This window comes from Lepidothrix coronata, unplaced genomic scaffold (assembly GCF_001604755.1).
Source record: "Lepidothrix coronata isolate B3197 unplaced genomic scaffold, Lepidothrix_coronata-1.0 Scaffold85, whole genome shotgun sequence".
Classification (NCBI taxonomy): Eukaryota; Metazoa; Chordata; class Aves; order Passeriformes; family Pipridae; genus Lepidothrix; species Lepidothrix coronata.
The window spans coordinates 3,779,414-3,797,179 of record NW_016690265.1 but is presented as its reverse complement, the minus strand read 5'-3'; the positions used below and the strand labels follow the sequence as shown (position 1 = coordinate 3,797,179).

At 39.4% G+C, this 17,766-nt stretch overlaps 1 protein-coding gene across 1 annotated transcript in view; it reads right to left on the bottom strand.

The window, feature by feature from the left end:
- Positions 1 to 810: 810 nt before the first annotated feature.
- Positions 811 to 17,766, bottom strand: part of DOK7 (docking protein 7) — a 17,593-nt gene continuing 637 nt past the window's right edge. The window contains exons 3-6 of the mRNA XM_017820755.1: positions 15,735 to 15,965; positions 11,687 to 11,887; positions 4,619 to 4,738; positions 811 to 881 (exon numbers count right to left, since the gene is read on the bottom strand). Of these exons, the coding sequence (XP_017676244.1) occupies positions 877 to 881; positions 4,619 to 4,738; positions 11,687 to 11,887; positions 15,735 to 15,965 (557 nt within the window). The 3' untranslated portion in view covers positions 811 to 876. The remainder of the gene's footprint in view (positions 882 to 4,618; positions 4,739 to 11,686; positions 11,888 to 15,734; positions 15,966 to 17,766) is intronic.

The following is a 17,766-nucleotide window of genomic DNA, read 5'->3' as shown; positions in this document are numbered from 1 at the left end:
TGTACAATACACAACCTCTAAATAAATGAATGGCAATTTACCATATTAGGAACTCGGGAGGACAGAAGCAGCATGACCAGTACTGGGACAGCTGTCCAAGGAAGTTCACTCAGCCTCTGCCCACACAGCGTCCGACAGTAGCTCCAACAACTCTAAGAGCAATTAGTACCTTTGTTTCCCAAGTTCCTAACAAATGTATCCTGTCACCTGATTTACTCCCGTAAAATTTAGGTCCTTAGATTCACTCAGGTCCTCCAATTAATAAAATTTTTTATCGTTTTCCAAATAAAAATGGATCCCTTGCTACGAGGAAAAATTCTTTTGTATGAGGCAGTCATTGAAATCTTCTTAAATGATCTTTTAGGGCAAAGGGGAAGGATTACATCAAATTTAGCTGGACTAAAAATGCCTCTGATGGAGATTTTATTTTTATATTACGTTGGTGGGTATTCATTAAAGCCACATCAGCTGCTCATCGTGGGAGATTCTAAGTACTTTGGTAACATACGAATAAAGTGTCACAGTAATTCAAAGCTCCAGGGTTGTTCAATAAGCACCTGTCAGGAAAAAATGTATTGTATCCAGTCAAGTCAGCAGCTACCTGATTGATTATATGCATCTTTAAAATGCAACATTAATTACTTCATTAAACAAAATTAGCTAAGTTAGGCTAAAAATCTCTCCTCTCTTTCTTCCTGTGTAACTATAGGCACATTTGTAAACCAGGCCTGGACCCTCACCTTCTTGCTAACATCTCCACACCTTGTAAGATGTCTGGAGGAATGAAAAGATGTCCTAAAAGTTTGAGGAGGATCCACTTGGTACAGATACTGCAGAAGGCAGCCACAGAGCTGTCTTGCAATGGCCAAAGGTATATCAAGCTTCAACAAAAAGAAAGAGCATCAGATAGAACCTCAGCAAGCAGCACTGTAGTCAGTCAGTCCCAAAGCAGTCTGAAAAAACTTCCAAAATTAAAAGACAGCATCAAGACTATCCACATTACACCTGGGGTCCTTCCAGATTGCAGGGCTAGACTGTCACATAGTCAGATTTAGAGAGCACTGATCTGCCCACTGATATCTTTGGGCCTTTGCTGTGTTCAGGTTTGGCACTCAACATGAATCTTGCTAGGGAAAAGAAGGAATTCAACACATCCTAGATAAACAAACATTTCTCAAATAACATGCATGCAAATTCAGCATAGATTACAAACCATGCAGTCAGTGACTCATTACTAAGTCAATATCTAGACTTCCGTCAAGATAGAATGTAAAATTCTCTGGTCTGTTTTCTAAATATCCTTTCAAGCTAAAAAAAAAAAAGAAATAAAAAAAAGAGACCATGCTAGTAGCCACTGTATAGCAGGTATCTTCCATCTAGTAGCTGAGGAAAACAAGCCATACAAAGATATCACATCACTCATTTGAGTCCTTTATTTAAAATGTTACACTGCCTAAAAACATTTACAGATACTTATACCGACACTACCTACACTATCTTCACATTCCCACTCAGTGCCATATGTCTTCAGGTTTTTTTAATGAGACCTCATCATGCAGCTTTTAATAAACCAAAATCTCCAATCTGCGAATGGAGCTATCAACAGGACTATTCTGGTACAATTCTGAAGAATTAATGGACTCCCAAAGTAAGTACCACCAGTAATAAAGTGTAAAACATCTAATCTTCTTTTCCTTTTCCATTCTATTTTGGATGTACACTGAGTTATTTTTTACCATGAGAATAGTAATTTGATACCCATTTCCAAAACATCACAGAATAATTCAGTTTGGAGGGGATCTCAGTAGTTCTCTAGTATAACCTGCTGCTCAAAGCAGGGTCTGCAATGAGAGATTAGACCAGATAGTGACACTTTGCAAGGTTCAGTCTTGTTTATGAGTTCCACTGCACTTGATTTTCATCACATATTTTATAGATGACATAATAAAATTACATACAGTAATCATATGTCTGTGTGATAAGAACACCATGCTTCTAAGAAAATAAGGTATATTTTTTAAAACTAAAATCCCAAAAAGAAGACGAGAATATTGCCCTTGAGCAAGTATCCCTTGCACAGGCAGTTTACAAACTCCATTTGGATACTGGTATTTTACATTTGTTTAAAGAATCACTATGGCAAGTAAGAAAACTGATCATTTTCCATCTTCTTCAAATCAGTCTCTACCACTTCCTATTGATTTTATGCTAACATAAATATTTCAGCACTCTTTTTAACCATATGGTTGAGCTGCTTGTATACGAAGCAACTGGCTTCAGTCATTACTCTTTTTTACAAAGACAGACTACTCAGATGTTGACTGCTTTAATATCTATAGATTATACTTGTCTTGTGGGCATTGGTGTCCAACACTGTCAGTGCGACTTTTTTACCATATTACGTCCTTCTCTGTGCATCTGCCCTTTGTGTGTTTTCCTTGCCTGAAAATACCAGAGTGCTTCAAGTATACTTCATGTTTAAGTTGGAAAGGTACAGACAGCAGCAAGAAGCCAAATTCAAACAGCAAATGTGAAGAGGAGGTTGCTTTCTCTAAAAGCTTTTAAATTACACAAAAGCAGAACACTGCATACATAGAGTGCAGTTGAGGGTGAGTAGCATTCTGCACTGAAGTAAATATGAATAACATTGACTAGGTCTGTCCTAGTAGAATCCCTAATCTGGAAATCTTGATCTAATTACGTGACGTGTACAGATAATTAATCCATTACTAGCTAATCCTTTCAAAAGGTTGGGTGAATTTCAATACTTGAGAGAGACAGTATGCAGCTGGTAGACTTGACCTTTTCAAGCAATACCGTATATTCTGTGTAACAACACACTTGATAGGAAAACTAGTTTATGGATGAATCACTAGTATTGTACATGTGCATGTGCCTTAGATCTGTGCAAGCTTCTGCATGGCAAAATAAATGAAGGAGAACATAAAAAATAACTTTTTCTATGAATGTGTACATAGGGAGTGACAACAAACTAAAAGAGACAAGGGTAAAGTAAACAGGAACGAAAGTTAAAGGGTCAAGGTAGCTTGGAAAAAGGCAGAGGAGTCTGCAAGAAGAGGAGCACAGTTCCCTACAAAACACTTCCTCTGGGGAAGCAAGAGGAAATCAAGTGGCCAGGTATCTCTTCACCTCATTTCAGTGGCAAGTCCATTAAGCACAGAAGAGAAATTAAAAGACCCCAGAAAAGAGGTCTTTTCTTATAAAAAACCAAATCATCCCCAGGATGATCCACATCCACTTTATGCACTTTGGTGAGGTCAGAACTCTTGAAGGAGGAAAGGGAATGTGGTATGTGACTGTGCACAACAACCCACAAACACCAGAATTGATAACTAAAGATGTGAAAGCAGATTCATTCCTACATGCTTCTAAAAAATGATTCATCAAAGACTGAGCCATCTAAATTTTAAATTTAAAAAAAAAATTTAAAAAGGACAACAGAATAGTTGCTTGTAGGCTTAATTTTTCTGGACAAAATCTTTATATGTAATAGAGTTTTAGACGTACAAAAATGTATTCAATAACAAAGCTTTAAGTATCAACACTGACTTTTGTGTTTCTGTTGGTTTTGCTGTTTCCTTTTTTTTGAACACTACACTTAATTGAATGCAAACACATACCATCATACAAGAAGAATTTTTCTGTCCACTGCTCTCCTTGATTATTTAATTTACTTCAGTCTTAAAACAATGAGAAAGAAGACATGAACTGAGCCTTGTGTTTACTGCATTTGTGTTAACTAACTTTTCATAATTTATTTTCACAAGCTTCAGATCCAGATCTAATCTTCTCCATCACATTTCCTTCCTGCAATTATCTTAATCTTACAACAGCAATAAAACCCTGTCAAACACTTATTAACTGCCTAACACATAAACAGAAACTCTAAGTATTTTCCAAAAATCCCACCATTCTTGCAGCCTATTCCCACTGTATTCCACTGCCAAGTCACAGATACTTTTCTGCAATCACATTTCTACACTTTTGTCTTGTTTGACACAGTAATTCTGACTCAATATTGTATTCCATCTGCTGAAATCAAAAGGCAATAGGGCTTACTATGATGCCATTCAATTTCCTCTCTGAACATTACAGTGCGTGCAGCATCTTCCGTGAAATGGGAAAGGGAATTTAACCAGAAAAAAGCTCAAGCTGCAAAACTGAAATGTGATGTGGAGGCCTGACAAAGTTTACCAAGGTTGACAAGACTTAGAGTTTTGGATGAACTCAAAATGCTCCAGAAGTTAGTTTTCCATTAAACTATCAAAATAGCAATGCAGACATGGATCCAGGTTAAATGTGTAAGTTTAAAACTAAAGATTAGTGTCCCTTTCAATTCAAATTGCCATCTTTCAGTACTGTTAAATAGGAGAGGGCTAAAGTTAGCAATATCACCAGAAATATGAATGAGCCGGACCAGCACGGGGAAACTGGGTACATTCAGCTTATAAATCTGTGCTGTGACATTTCAGAATGAAAACCACTTTGCACTCTCCACACCCTCAGCGCCTGCAAGCTGTTCTTACAGTCACAGCAGCAAGTGCGAGACACGGCAAGTTCCTACTCCGCTCGGTTACTTTATACTTCCTATATTAACCTGGTAGGACTGGACGCAAACCAAAGGGGCCTTTCGTCGGGGAGATGCCACGGACGATGCAGTCGAACAGAAAGCTGATCTGCTCTCCTTCAGCGCAAGAGAGGAAAAAGACACCAGCCCCTGCAAGGAAGCACGACATAAATATGTGGTTTTCACCTGGATACATTAGAAATATATTTAGCTGGAACTATTTATAAAGTAGCAATCAAAAGAGTGTTAAGTGCAAGCCATGAAAACAAGTCAACGGGACATTCTTCAGGGGAAAGGAATAAAAAATTCAGGTCAGCACATACACTATAACACAAACACATAAAAATTCAAGAGCTACCTAATCATTTATGTTCATTTTCTGACATTCAGGCACTTAGAGTTATGTCACACAATCATAAAATGGCTTGGGTTGGAAAGTATCTTGAAGATCACTTAGTTCCAATCCCCTCTCAATGTCAAAATAGAAGACTTATTCTTATCAGCTGTCTGGGCCTCTTATTTACCCCTAAAATTTTGTAGGCCTAATCTTATGGCAAATGTCAAAGATACTTAGAGTGTCTCCAGCAAAATGAATTAAGTTAATTCTACTTTTAACCAGTTTTAACCAAGAGGAGTTTTTTATATGCCAGTGAATTATGATTTAGTTATATTGCTGGATTATAGTATAAATTTTCCTAGACTAAATCCTATGTGTCTATTATTAACAGAACGTAATACAACTCCACAGGTTGTCATCAGATCTTTACCCTTTGCTCTATTCTGATATTTGCTTTCCATTCATTAAGAATAGCCCCAAGCAAGATTAGAATGAGAATCACTAAACAAACAAACAAGTTATGAGCTCCATGATATATGACTATGTGAACAACACAAAAGACTAGAAGGGTTCCACAGGATATTTTATTTGAGAATTATCAGTCCAAATATAAATCACATCAGGAAAAAAATATTATCTTAAAATATCAGACAAAATTTCAGGGACATAATAATTCAATACCAGACACAGAAAGAAATGAAATTAGCATACAGACCTTGAAGAAGCACTGCCACTTCCCCAGGCCCATGCATATAGAAAGCTACAATACCAGATCTTAGACCTGCAGTAGGGTTTTGCACATTACTTTCCTAGGGACTTGAGCCCCTAATCTGGACATATGTGTTTGACTTCTGCCTATCTCTAGCCAATTCTTAGTTGCATACATATTTTTTCCAATTTTACTGAAAGCAGAAGAGCTGGTTGGTCTTGACCAGAATTACTGCATCCACACATGCCCCGTCATATCCAACAGGATACTCACATTTCACTTAAACAACGAACACACTTTTAACAGCTGGACGAAGGGCTATGGGATCCAAACGAAAGGGATAATAGAGAGTTGACCACAAACCACATTAACTATTTTAGTAAATTAGATATAACCAGCAAGCAGTAAACTGGAAAAACATATTCTGGTCCACACTCTTCTGTCATTCTCAATTTATGTCACATCTAAGTCTCTGCCTGTTCTGCTTAAATCTATTCAAGATAACATTGTTAGCAACATCTTTGTAACTTGATTTGTCACTCCACCACATTTGCATCTCTTCACATCTTGCTTATCAAAAATTCTTCAGCCAAAGAAACAAATACACACCCTGGCTTCAGGATCAGAGACCATCTAGGAGATTGATTACAACACTAATCACACAGTTTGACAAGTATGAAGGTTTTTGGTGGTGACTCATTTGCAGTCTTGCCCCATTTCCCCTCCCCAAGAGATGCCAAAGTCAGAGAACACTGTATTAGGGTAAAAAAAAACAAAACTGGCTGCAATGTATTCAGGAATGATTTGAAATTCAGCTTTTTCTTTGAGCTCACTTCTCCCTGCACAGAGTAGAGGGAGTCTGTGGAAATCAGTTTGCCTAATCCTGGATGGTATGACTCTTCCCCCATGAATCACATCAATGCCAGAAGCCACATCTTTCTTGAGGGAGCAGGGCAGCACAAGGCTTTGCTGGATGACCTTCACATTCCATGCACAATAAGCAAGCAGGATACAGACAGAACATAGCAGAGGACATTCCTAAGTCAAGCACAGGGATACACTACGTGGCTTGATAATTCAGCAGAATCCTACACATGCATGTTGCCATTCAAGAAAAAAATGATACCTCAAGTACTTCTGTACATAAAGAGTATACCTGGGCCACTTTGTTCTTTTATGACTATTGTCAAGAGTTACCTAAACTCCTAATGGGCTCTACAAGCCTTTGACTTTAATGGAAACTAAAAAAGTAAATGTGCTCATGCAAGCTGGCTGCTTAATTCAAATACTTATTTCAGCAAAGAAGTATCACTCATTTGGAAATCCCAAAACCAAATGTGATTGCCTTCATATAACAGTATGTCCATGCGCATGTGGATGCGAATCCAATATACACATAAAATATTTCTTTGTAGATTCTATTATTCACATGAACACCTCAATTGTTGATTAACTCTCACAGGAAACATTCTCTTTCTTGTTTTGCTAGACAGAACTAGATTGCAAGTGATGGAAGAAGTCTGAGGGTCCTCGCTAAAAACATCAAGTGAGATGAACAAGTAGGTAAGGTCTAAGTAATGTTTCAAAAGCATACATAAAACCAAGTAATTACATTTCTTTTCTGCTTTCTTCAGAAAACTGACAAATTCACTACCAGAAACTACACATCCCAGTCACGTGCTGGATCAGATTTGGTGCACAGGCATTTGGAAGCTGAGGAATATGTGGTATGCATCCCTGTAATACCACGCAGCTGTTTACCAGACTGAAGGGCTCACTCACACTCTCCATGGGGTAAGAGACTTGGTGAAAAGCAGCCTGCAATCACTTGCACAAGGCTGAAACACTAAGCCAGTCCTCTGTGTCAGTCAGTAAAGCATTGTACAGTCCCTCAAACATTCAAGAGAAGTTGCCAATTTCATAAAACTTCCAAATACTACTAAATCCTGCTAATGTTTGATTTTAATTTATCATACTAAAACAGCAAACCCATTTGCAAACAAGCCCTCACAATGGACAAAAATTACCTCAACCTCTGTACTGTGTGTGAAAGCAGGGAGGAAGAGTCAGTCCCTTCCATTAATTACTACTCCTAACGGCTGCCAGACAATGCCAGAGCCTGAAGTCTTTTAGTTACAGGACAGGTATGAACCACGGCAGTTCATTTCGTGGCCATCAGCATATTGTCCAACCAGTACATCTCAACTCTGGGCTTGAGAACCCCCTTTAGGGGGTATTTCAGGCTGTTTTTCTCTCTGGGGAAAATGACAAAGGGTGTTCCTAGTATTGCCAACTAAGATATGGGCATGACTACTGAAAATAAGATAAAATTGGTTGTTCTCTGCAGTACGCCTAAGAAGGAGACAGCACAGAGCAATATCTGCATATTAGCAGAAGTTTTAATCTACACAACTCAGAATTTTTCAAGAAATTCCAGATCTTGCCCCAGTTTAACCACCCCTACTACTTTTAATTTTCAAATAAACACAGAAGTGGAAAGACGGAAGGAAAGATGGAAGGAAAGATGGAAGGAAGTACCTAATTTTATCAAAATACCAAAACAATCACAGAAATACTCCTGCTTATCTTGCAGTTAGCAGCATCAGCATTTGTTTTTCCAAAGGACACTAAGGGTCCTACAGGTTCCTTTCTTCCAGGAGACACTGTCAGAAAACATGACACAGCTTTAAACCAGGCTCTGGAAGCTAATCCTGAAGCACTTGAACATTAAATTCTCACAGTATTAACATGCCCTTTTATTACCCTACTTGAATTTTTTCACATTGACCTCCAAGTCAAGATTCTCTTGGCAACTGGTCATTTTTATCAGTGCGCACTAATTAAGCAAGCATCTTAGGAAAGTGAGAGGCTCCTTTTTTCCAGCCTGTTCCTCTATGTAAACCTCTCAATTGACTCCCAGGCCAAGATGCCTACTTTTTTGCAAATGGTATGTGTGATTAAGCTTCAGCTACAGAGAGAGCAAAATTTTGCCCCAGAGAATAACTTATCTGCAGCTTTCGGAAGCAGAAAAAGTATTTTCTAATCTCTACCAGTACAGTTGTGATGCTAAAAGTAAGAGAAGTTCAAAATGTAAATGCTCTTTTTCCTATTTATGAATAAGCCTGTGTTAACCATCTTGAAAATGCACCCTGATTTAATGTTTGGAATCTCAGCATTATCTCAGATGGTTTCTCTCCACCTGGATCGAGTACCAAAGCCTTTTTTGTTGAACAAAACCTGTACTGAGCAACTAATTCCAGAACACAATTAATTATTTTATATTTATGAAAAATTTTGTAAGGAAGCAAGAATCAGAAAACTAAAACCAATTCATGACCTTTCAGACCTGTTTTACCACAGATATATCCAAAAGTAAGCTCTGCTTCTGTTTGGGGCTTCATGGGTTTCAATATGGAGAGGAGAGGGAATCGAACCACAAGATCACTGGTTCCTTTTATTTAGGTATTTACTACAGTGGTATTTAAACCTTAAATTCACTAATCCTCTGCATTCAGAGCTCCACAGGAAGAATGTGAGCAAAGATATGGTTTAACCTGTAGGAAAGTAACATTAATAATAGAGTCTGCATAATATTATGCGACATTTCGATGACAGGGTAATGGAGAGTGCTTTTGTTTAGGAAATAAAACAACTTCCGTAATAACATATTTTTTCCTGAACATTACTTGCTTCCCTATTCTTCAAGAATTCCAGAAGATTGAGGTAAGAGAGTCAAACACCTGAAGAAAGATGGTCTTTCTCTTTGCCAATACCCTTCTGTCAAAAATAACCAGAGTTACATTTTTATTTAGGTTCTATTTACAAAAAGCATTTTCTTATAGTGGCAATATTAACTCAATTGTTTAGAGTAAACACATATTTAAATGTTGTTATGCTTGCAGATATCTTTAGGTGCTCAGTTAAGGGCAACAGCTCCTTTAACAAGATAAGCTTGAACTTGTAAAGAGTTTCCAACTGTGACAGGTTATTTTGTACCTGCAGGAGAAAGGCAAAAACACCCTTTCGTGGCAACTGAAAGGTCTGAGCTATCAAGACAGACATTTCTTATGAATGATCAACAAATTGGGACCCTTTCCAAAGCACTCATCTAATTCACATCACCTGCCAACTAAAAGCAAAAAAAGAAAATTCATACTTAAAAAAAGCAGGGACGCAGGAGAGCTATTGATGACCTCATGTTTCTTATCAGAAAGTTTAAGTTAAGTTTAAGGGAGGGAAAAAGAAACCAGCTAGGTAATCCAGGTTCCACCACCTGACCACTAGTTTCACATTTCACAGAATTACAGAATCAATTAGGTTGGAAAAGACATCTGAGATCATCAAGACCAATCTTTGACTGGACATGTCAACTAGACCATGGCACTAAGTGCCACATCCAGTCTTAAACACCTCCAGTCTTAAACACCTCCAGAGATGCCTACCCCACCACCTCCCTGCACAGTCTGTTCCAATGCTTGACAACCCTTTCTATGAGGAAATTCCTCCTAATCTCCAACCCAAATCTCCCCTAGCACAGCTTAAGACTGCATCCTCTTGCCCTGTTGCTGGTTGCCTGGGAGAAGAGGCCAACCCCCACCTGACTACAACCTCCTTTCAGGGAGTTGTAGAGAGCGATGAGGTCACCCCTGAGCCTCCTTTTCTCCAGGCTAAACAAACCCAGCTCTCTCAGCCATTCCTTATGGGACTTACTCTCCAGACCCTTCCCTAGCTCCATTGTCCTTCTCTGGACCTGCTCCAGCACTTCAATGTCCTTCTTGTAGTGAGGGCCCCAGAACTGGACACAGCACTCAAAGTGTGGCCTCACCAGTGCCGAGTACAGGGGCACAATCACTGCCCTAGTCCTGCTGGCCTCACTATTCCTGATACAATCCAGGATACCATTGGCCTTCTTGGCCACCTGGGCACACTGCTGGCTCATGTTCAGCCACATCAGCTGTTGACAATGTATCGTTCATCCACATTTCATACTTCATGTTCCTTATGCACCTGGTCTAGTGAAAGGTGCCCCTGCCCATAACAGTGGGGTTGGAACTGGATGATCTTTAAGGTCCCTCCCAACCCATACCATTCTGTGATTCTATGATCTGGCATCCTGCCCCATGGATTGAACTATTTAGGCTTTCTGCAATGTGGGGGTAAGTTACAGCAATACTCAGTAAGCACAAACCAGTTTAAATTCTTGGAGCATAGCAATTGTATCAGACTTAGTTAAATTGTGGCATTTCTTCTGTAGCTTGTTCTAAAGAACATACATGAAGGATTACATATACATATATATATATATGTGTGTGTACACACACACACACATATATATATATACACACATCCTACTATTTCTGGGCTTTCTTATATAAGTAATAGCTAATCTTGGGAACTAAGCATTTAAGCTTAGGAGCAGGGATCTAGGGTCTCTCCCTTGCAGTTGTGCTCCCAGTCTCAAGGCTTCAGACACACAGTCAGTTTTTCTCTTCTGATCTCAGTGACATTTCAATGCCTGGTTACACAGTGAGACAACTTCAAAGCCTTGTACTGGGCTGTTTTTTATGAGGGCACCAACCGTTCCTCAGGAAGATAAAGATTTGAAGCCCTGCATATTGAAGGGGGCCAGGAACTTGGGTTTCCCACTCCATAGGAGTATGGCAACCAGAATTAACATGCAGAGCAACAGCACACAAGTCCCAAGGAACAGGCAGAACAACTGTAAAAAAGTCCCAGGGAAGAATATATTTGCATTTGGATCACCTCTGAAACCTTCTAATTTTTCAGTTTGTTAATTGAAGAAAACCATTATTTTCACATTTCAGTATGCAAGTCAAACAACTTCACATTCAAACTGGCAGTCTGCATACCCACTGAACACCAGGGTTTTAGCCTGCAGAAGTCTACTCAGAACAGATCCTCTGATATGAGGCTGCCTGTATGACAAAGCAGCACAGCTGGTTCTGCAGCCTCCACTTTGAATGAGACTACATTTTCATTTCTACAAGAGGTATCAAGCAACTCTTAGAAGACAGTTTCCATTTGTACTTACAGAAGCCGCACCTGGTACCCCCTTCAAAGATGAATCCGTTTGGGACAGCTCCATACCGGCGCAGATCTGAGAGCTTCCACTGCCCCATGACACTGGGAGGGAGGTCTTTTGCAAGGACGAGAATGTCATTGCAGAAATGCAGGGTAGCAGGCCCGCTCTCTAGTTTGGTGCCAGGTGCTACAAAGACTTGAAATCTATGAACTATCAAATAAGGAAGAAAAAAAATTACTGTACAATATACAATTAAGGTACCATGACTTAAGTTACATAGGTCATTTCCATTCAGCTGTGGTTCTTGGACCAACCCCTGCCCACACCAGGAGACTCTAACATAAGGATTCTACATGGAGCCCAGACAGGCCCATGAAAGTAACTGTAAGCTCCCTACTCTCTATTATGCCTGTTTAGAATTGGAAAAAACCCACTGTATCTTGGCTACAAATTATTAGTTGTAATGCTACATTAATTAATACTAAATCTTCCAGGCTACTCTCTATCTCAGATTAGTCAGTTATCCAGCACACACTTCACTTACCTCTTCCATCCTTGCATCACTACACAGGTTTCTTTCTGTCTCCTCATCTAAACTGTGTTACTGCTTTCCTACATGCATGCACACAAATAACATGATGCCCAAAACCCAAGGCTCAAAGAAGTAGGCAAATTCTAACCAGATCTCTATCACTGACTCATTTGCAACCTTTAATAAACTGCTTCATTTCTTCCCTAGCAGTAAAATGGAGAAAATTACATTTTTCCACCTTTGCGATTCTTTCAGGAGTTGGTGATGGTAGATGCCCAGACATTTAAAATTGCTAGGAAATTAAATGATTCATAGGTAATAAAACACTTTAAGATGTCAGTTAATTTTTCATATTTCACAGCCTAAATTTCAAAGGAGTGGAGAAAAAAAAAAGAAACACCTAGCTCATTGAAGTTTACAAACTTCAGGTTCAAACTCCAACTCCAGTATCCCCTATATTGCAAGGGTCCTTACCTAAAGTAGCAGTCATTCTAGGCTGGTCTCCCATTCTGTCTTGCAGAGCCATTGCATTTTGAATAATAAGTTATTGGGATCACTGCAAGGGCTCAAATCTCAGTGTTTCAAAGGGAGCAATTTAAGTAAGCAAGCATATAATTCTCAAACAATAATTTCGACCTCCACTAGTCCTCTAGTTTCTTTCATATTGTGATTAGACAACAAAAGAAGAAAAAATAACACAGAAAAACAATTATAATTTAAAAACAACACCACCCAAAAACCCCCACTTGTCTTAGCAGAGAGAGGCATCAAGACTGTTACATTTCCCAGCAGAGTTTTTTAGTAGAGTGTTTATCAAGAAGCACGTAGATTTAGCTTTTGGTTATGTATTAAAGATCATACAAAAAGCTCCTTGCCTACAAAATCTACAGGGTAACTTCCAGGTAGTCTCAGTTCTTACAACTACTCTTCCCTGCTTCTTGCCCAGGCCTCTCCAAGCATCACACATTTCATCTCGGTCTGAGTCTTGCTTCTCATCTAACTACTTGCTGTATTCTTAGTTACGATCTGAGCTGTAAGTCAACTCCTCATCTATGACATGCATTTGGTAAGTTCCCTGAGGCTCCAGCAGAATTAGCCACAAAGTCATTCGAGTGAAATGTGCAAGGAGACAGAGATAGATCTAACTAACCACAGCTCTACTTACAGCTCTGCCAGTAGTGCTGCTAGGGAGCAAATCAATAGTCACACGATGTCCCCTTTTGGGCACACGGTTGTTATGCAACCTGCTTAAACATAAACTATGAAAAAGATAGCAAAACCATCGTGATGAGTAACGCTCAGTAAGGAATCTTCAATATCATTTGGACCCCTCTGCTCAGTTAACTCTGCCCAGGACTTTGCTGACAATTAAACTGCGGGAGCAGAAGCATCGGGGTTCTTTCTGCTTCATAAATTAGGAATGGAGCCCACTCTTCACACAATCAGTTGCAAGTTACAGCAGCTGCTGAAAACAAAGAGCTCCATCTCAAATTCTAGACCACTGTCAAAACACAGCATATCCAAATCTGAACAAAGCCAAAGTAGAAGAAAAAGCATATCTGAACATGAAGCTTTCTCCATATGCTGCTTTCTTGGCAAATTGGATTTTTTTCAAAATTCTCCCCAGCCATCAACTTCTCCTATTCTATGAAAGAAAAAGAAATTCTTGAAGACATAGAGCTGAATATACCCTTGAACAGAAGGTACTACTTAAATTCCTCATTTTCTTCAGCTAATCTTTTCCTCTTCACAGCTATTCACTGACCTGCAGTATGCTAAATTCTCAGAAAGAGTTGAGGGAGGGCTTAAGCACATTCCAGGAATCACATTCACCTCATCTGGCTAAAAACTGAGAGAAAACACCGGGAATTCCAGTGTGAATGCTTCCATTCTGTGGTCCTCATTCAAGAACAGTGTCAACTCCTTTCACTTTTTTTTTTTTTTTGCTTCCCAGACTCTGAGGTCATCTGTCCCTTGCCTATTTTTATCATCCAGCCACCTTACTTTCAAGGCACACAAAGGCACTCTTACTACACTTTAGGAAAAAACACTAGTCACCATCCTCTCTTCATATAAGTCTCCTCTCTTTTTCATTTCTGTCTACTCAAACTAGACTCACTTTAATTGGACTTCTTTCTCCTAACTGCAGCTTCACTGAAAGATAAAATCCTGGAAAAAATTCTATGCTCTGGTTTAGTCTCCTTCCCCTAAGCTTTTTTGCAGTTAACTTTCTACAGATTATTGTCATTTCAACCAATTATACTTGTTGTTTTACTTCTGCATTTCTCCATTTCCACACACATTCTCCTCCCCCACTTCATCTTTACTCCATGGCTGCACATGTCATCATCCAATAGCCTCTATTCCTACCTCATTCACAGTTTTCCTTGAAAAAAACTCTTCACTGCTTTTGCATTTCCTCCAATAACAACCATAACCCTCACACCCAGATTGAGATTACCTTGTTCATCCCAGCACTGCATCAGTGCAAGATCATAAAAACCAGACCTACCCTGTCAAATTCAAATTCTCCTTGAGGTTTTAGGACAAATTTATGCTATATATAGATCTGAAATCTAAAAAAAAAAAAAAAAAAAGAAATAGAACTGGAAGACAATATAGTTGTATCATCAAAGTGTACCAGTGACTCCAGCTACTTGTGCTGGTATTGTTCAGAAACCCCCGTAACCTTTCCTGTTATGCAAGACTTCATATTTGATAGCTCTGAGAGCTACATCCACACATCTCACTTCTGATACTTCTACATTTTTTTACTGAAAAATTCCCAGGCCATCTTTCAACATACGTACTGCAAAGGAACGAGCCACAAACCCAACAGATGGCACAGCATATGTAACAAATGATAAAGATGGCTAATGTGTGTCTCCCACACACCTACCCTCCTTCCCTAGTTATGACTAAACAAACATAAGACAGATACTATGGATTACCAACATCATCACTCTTTGTTCACTACTGTACATCTTAGAGCTGCTATCCAAGAAAATAAAATAAAAGGATGCAGAAAAGTGAACTTAGCTGGAGAGAATGTGTCTGATGACAATCATTATTGCAAGAAGTCTCTTTCTGAAATGGGACACTAGCAGCAATAAGCATTATCAATGCAACACCTAGCGGGCAGCTCAGAAAAATGGGCCTGAACTAGCCAAGTACAACTCAGAACTCTGCATCTCTTAATTCATGTTCCCAGAATCCCTGAGTAAACTGTAGGACCAAGTCTGATCACTTTGTTTCAAAGCTACACACTGTCAGTGCCAAAATCAAAAACCTAAGTTAAGAAGTCTCATAGTTATCCATCAGTATTGGGCAGTACTGTAGTCAAAACCTATCATAAGGGACACCTGCTTTAATATCTAAGGGGAAGACCAGTCTCTTCACTCTCAGATGAGTGACAGTCTTTTCCTGTAGTCTTTTATCTCCATTTCAGTTTTGCTTTTCTTTGGGTCTTTACCCCATGAGGGCAGGGGGAATTGTGGGGGGAAGGTGCAAGAAGACAGAGGTTACCTTCCCCCAAACTGTAGCGTATTCGTACATCCCATGCGTACATTGTTTCCTTGTTCTCAAATCCCAGCATCACAACTTGAGAGAGACAGATGATTGCGAGTGTGTGATTCAGGCCCTCATAGGAGAGCCCAGGCTCCAAGCCACAGATGTCTTCTAAGGTCATGCTGCTCCTCTCCTTGTGCCCTTTTGCTCGTTCAGATTTATCCTTGTACACCAGCATGAGCAAACAGTCTAAAAGAAGCAAAACTGTCAGAGATGATGAGGCAGAGCATAGACTGTAACACATTTCTCAGCACTCTGCTGCAATACAAAGGTGCTTTAGAAAACTGCATGAAGTCAGTGTAAGAACTCGGATTCTTTTTCCCACCCCACCCCCAGGTAGTTTGTAGCCCTTGTTTTCAGGAAGCAAACACTGAAGGCATGTTCCAAGAGTAATCTGCAATAAGGAAATAAGGAAGCCAGTAATAAGTCTTCCCTATTTTACTCATCAAAGTCCAGTGGTTTTTTTCAGATACTCTCCCGAGTCTGGCAGGGACTGACTCATTAATTCTGAACATTAGGAGTTATGCTATGATACTGTTCACATTACAAACTCTAAGGATTGAGAGGCTATTGTCATCTGTATTTCCATCAGAACATACTGAACCACAAATGAAATTCTTACAGTAGCTCACAGATTACCCAACTACTAAATGGCGAGCACTGTGAGATTGTTCATGCAGGCTCAGGTTTCCCAGCTAAATGCTACACAGTAGCCCTTGCTAAAAATCATTATGTGCCACACCTTCTTTTATTTATTTATTTTTTAGTGTTTGCTTGTCTCACTAGTTGTTTTTAACTCCTTCCTAGAGGTGTTTATTACACAGCAACTGTGCAACAGAAGAAGGCAATTCAAGTGTCACAGTTCCACGGGAAAAGCATATTTCACAAGCAAATGTAAAAAAAGCAAGAAAAAGGGGAAGAGACCTCTCCCACTTTTTGCATTTATGACAAAAGCAGCCCTCTTTCCTCCAGGTTCCTCTCCTATCACACAGCACTCAGCTGTAAATTAAATTAATGGTCAATACCAAAGCTGCAGCATCCACAGCTTAAACTGAGTTACAAACCACAGAGAGAAAGACCCCCTGCAGCATTTTATGAATGTTGGGGTGTGGTGCTCTGAGCCCTGGCGAGGTGCCTTGGGACTCTCAGCTGAGCAAGGACTGGCAAATCTCCAAACAGATGAAAAATGACTGAAAGACTGAACTGTCTGCTAACTAATGCAGAGCTTTGCACGGATCCCCAATTGTCTTTGTGCACCTGTTAGCAAAAACAGCTGCAACCACAATGTTTAAGCATTCTACAATACAGTTGTGTGTCTGAAGAAACGACAACTATGGTTTATGTAGCAAGAAAATCAAATCAGAGGGGGCTTTTTTTTTGTAAACCTGGCTAATTTAGCTAGAATAAAAATACTACTTTTGAGGAATAAGCTACATTGAGTTCATTGATAGATGAGGCTCCCTCATCTATCCCCTTCAAACTTGGCTTACTTGCATTAGAAATCCAGGCCCACATTCACGTGTCCAGATACCAGCTCTAGGATCAACACATGCCCTTTCACACAGAGAAGTTTCACAGATTCAGATGAGATACGGGTATTTAAGACACTAAAAAATTACTGTAACAGCTCAGGTAACAAGAATTAGGTTTGAAGAGCTTCAATTACTATGAAACCTTCAGTCTACCAGCAACAGCCTAGAAAAGACGCCGTAATCCATTCTGCAGCAATGCAGATTCACATTTTCTAAGTGACAACATTTAGCCCTGGAAAGATATTCTTTTGGGCCCAAATGTTTTCCCTGTTGGGAATAGATGGGAAAACCTAAAACCCACTTTTCCCTCTGCAGCAGTAAAACATCAGCTCTGTGTAAGATTTTCAATTTCCCCTTCAGAAGCACGGAAACTATCTTTTTTTTCTTTTTTTTTTTTTTTTTTTTTTTCTTTTTTTTTGAATTATTATTATTTCTTCAGGGTGATTGCTGGGTGTATG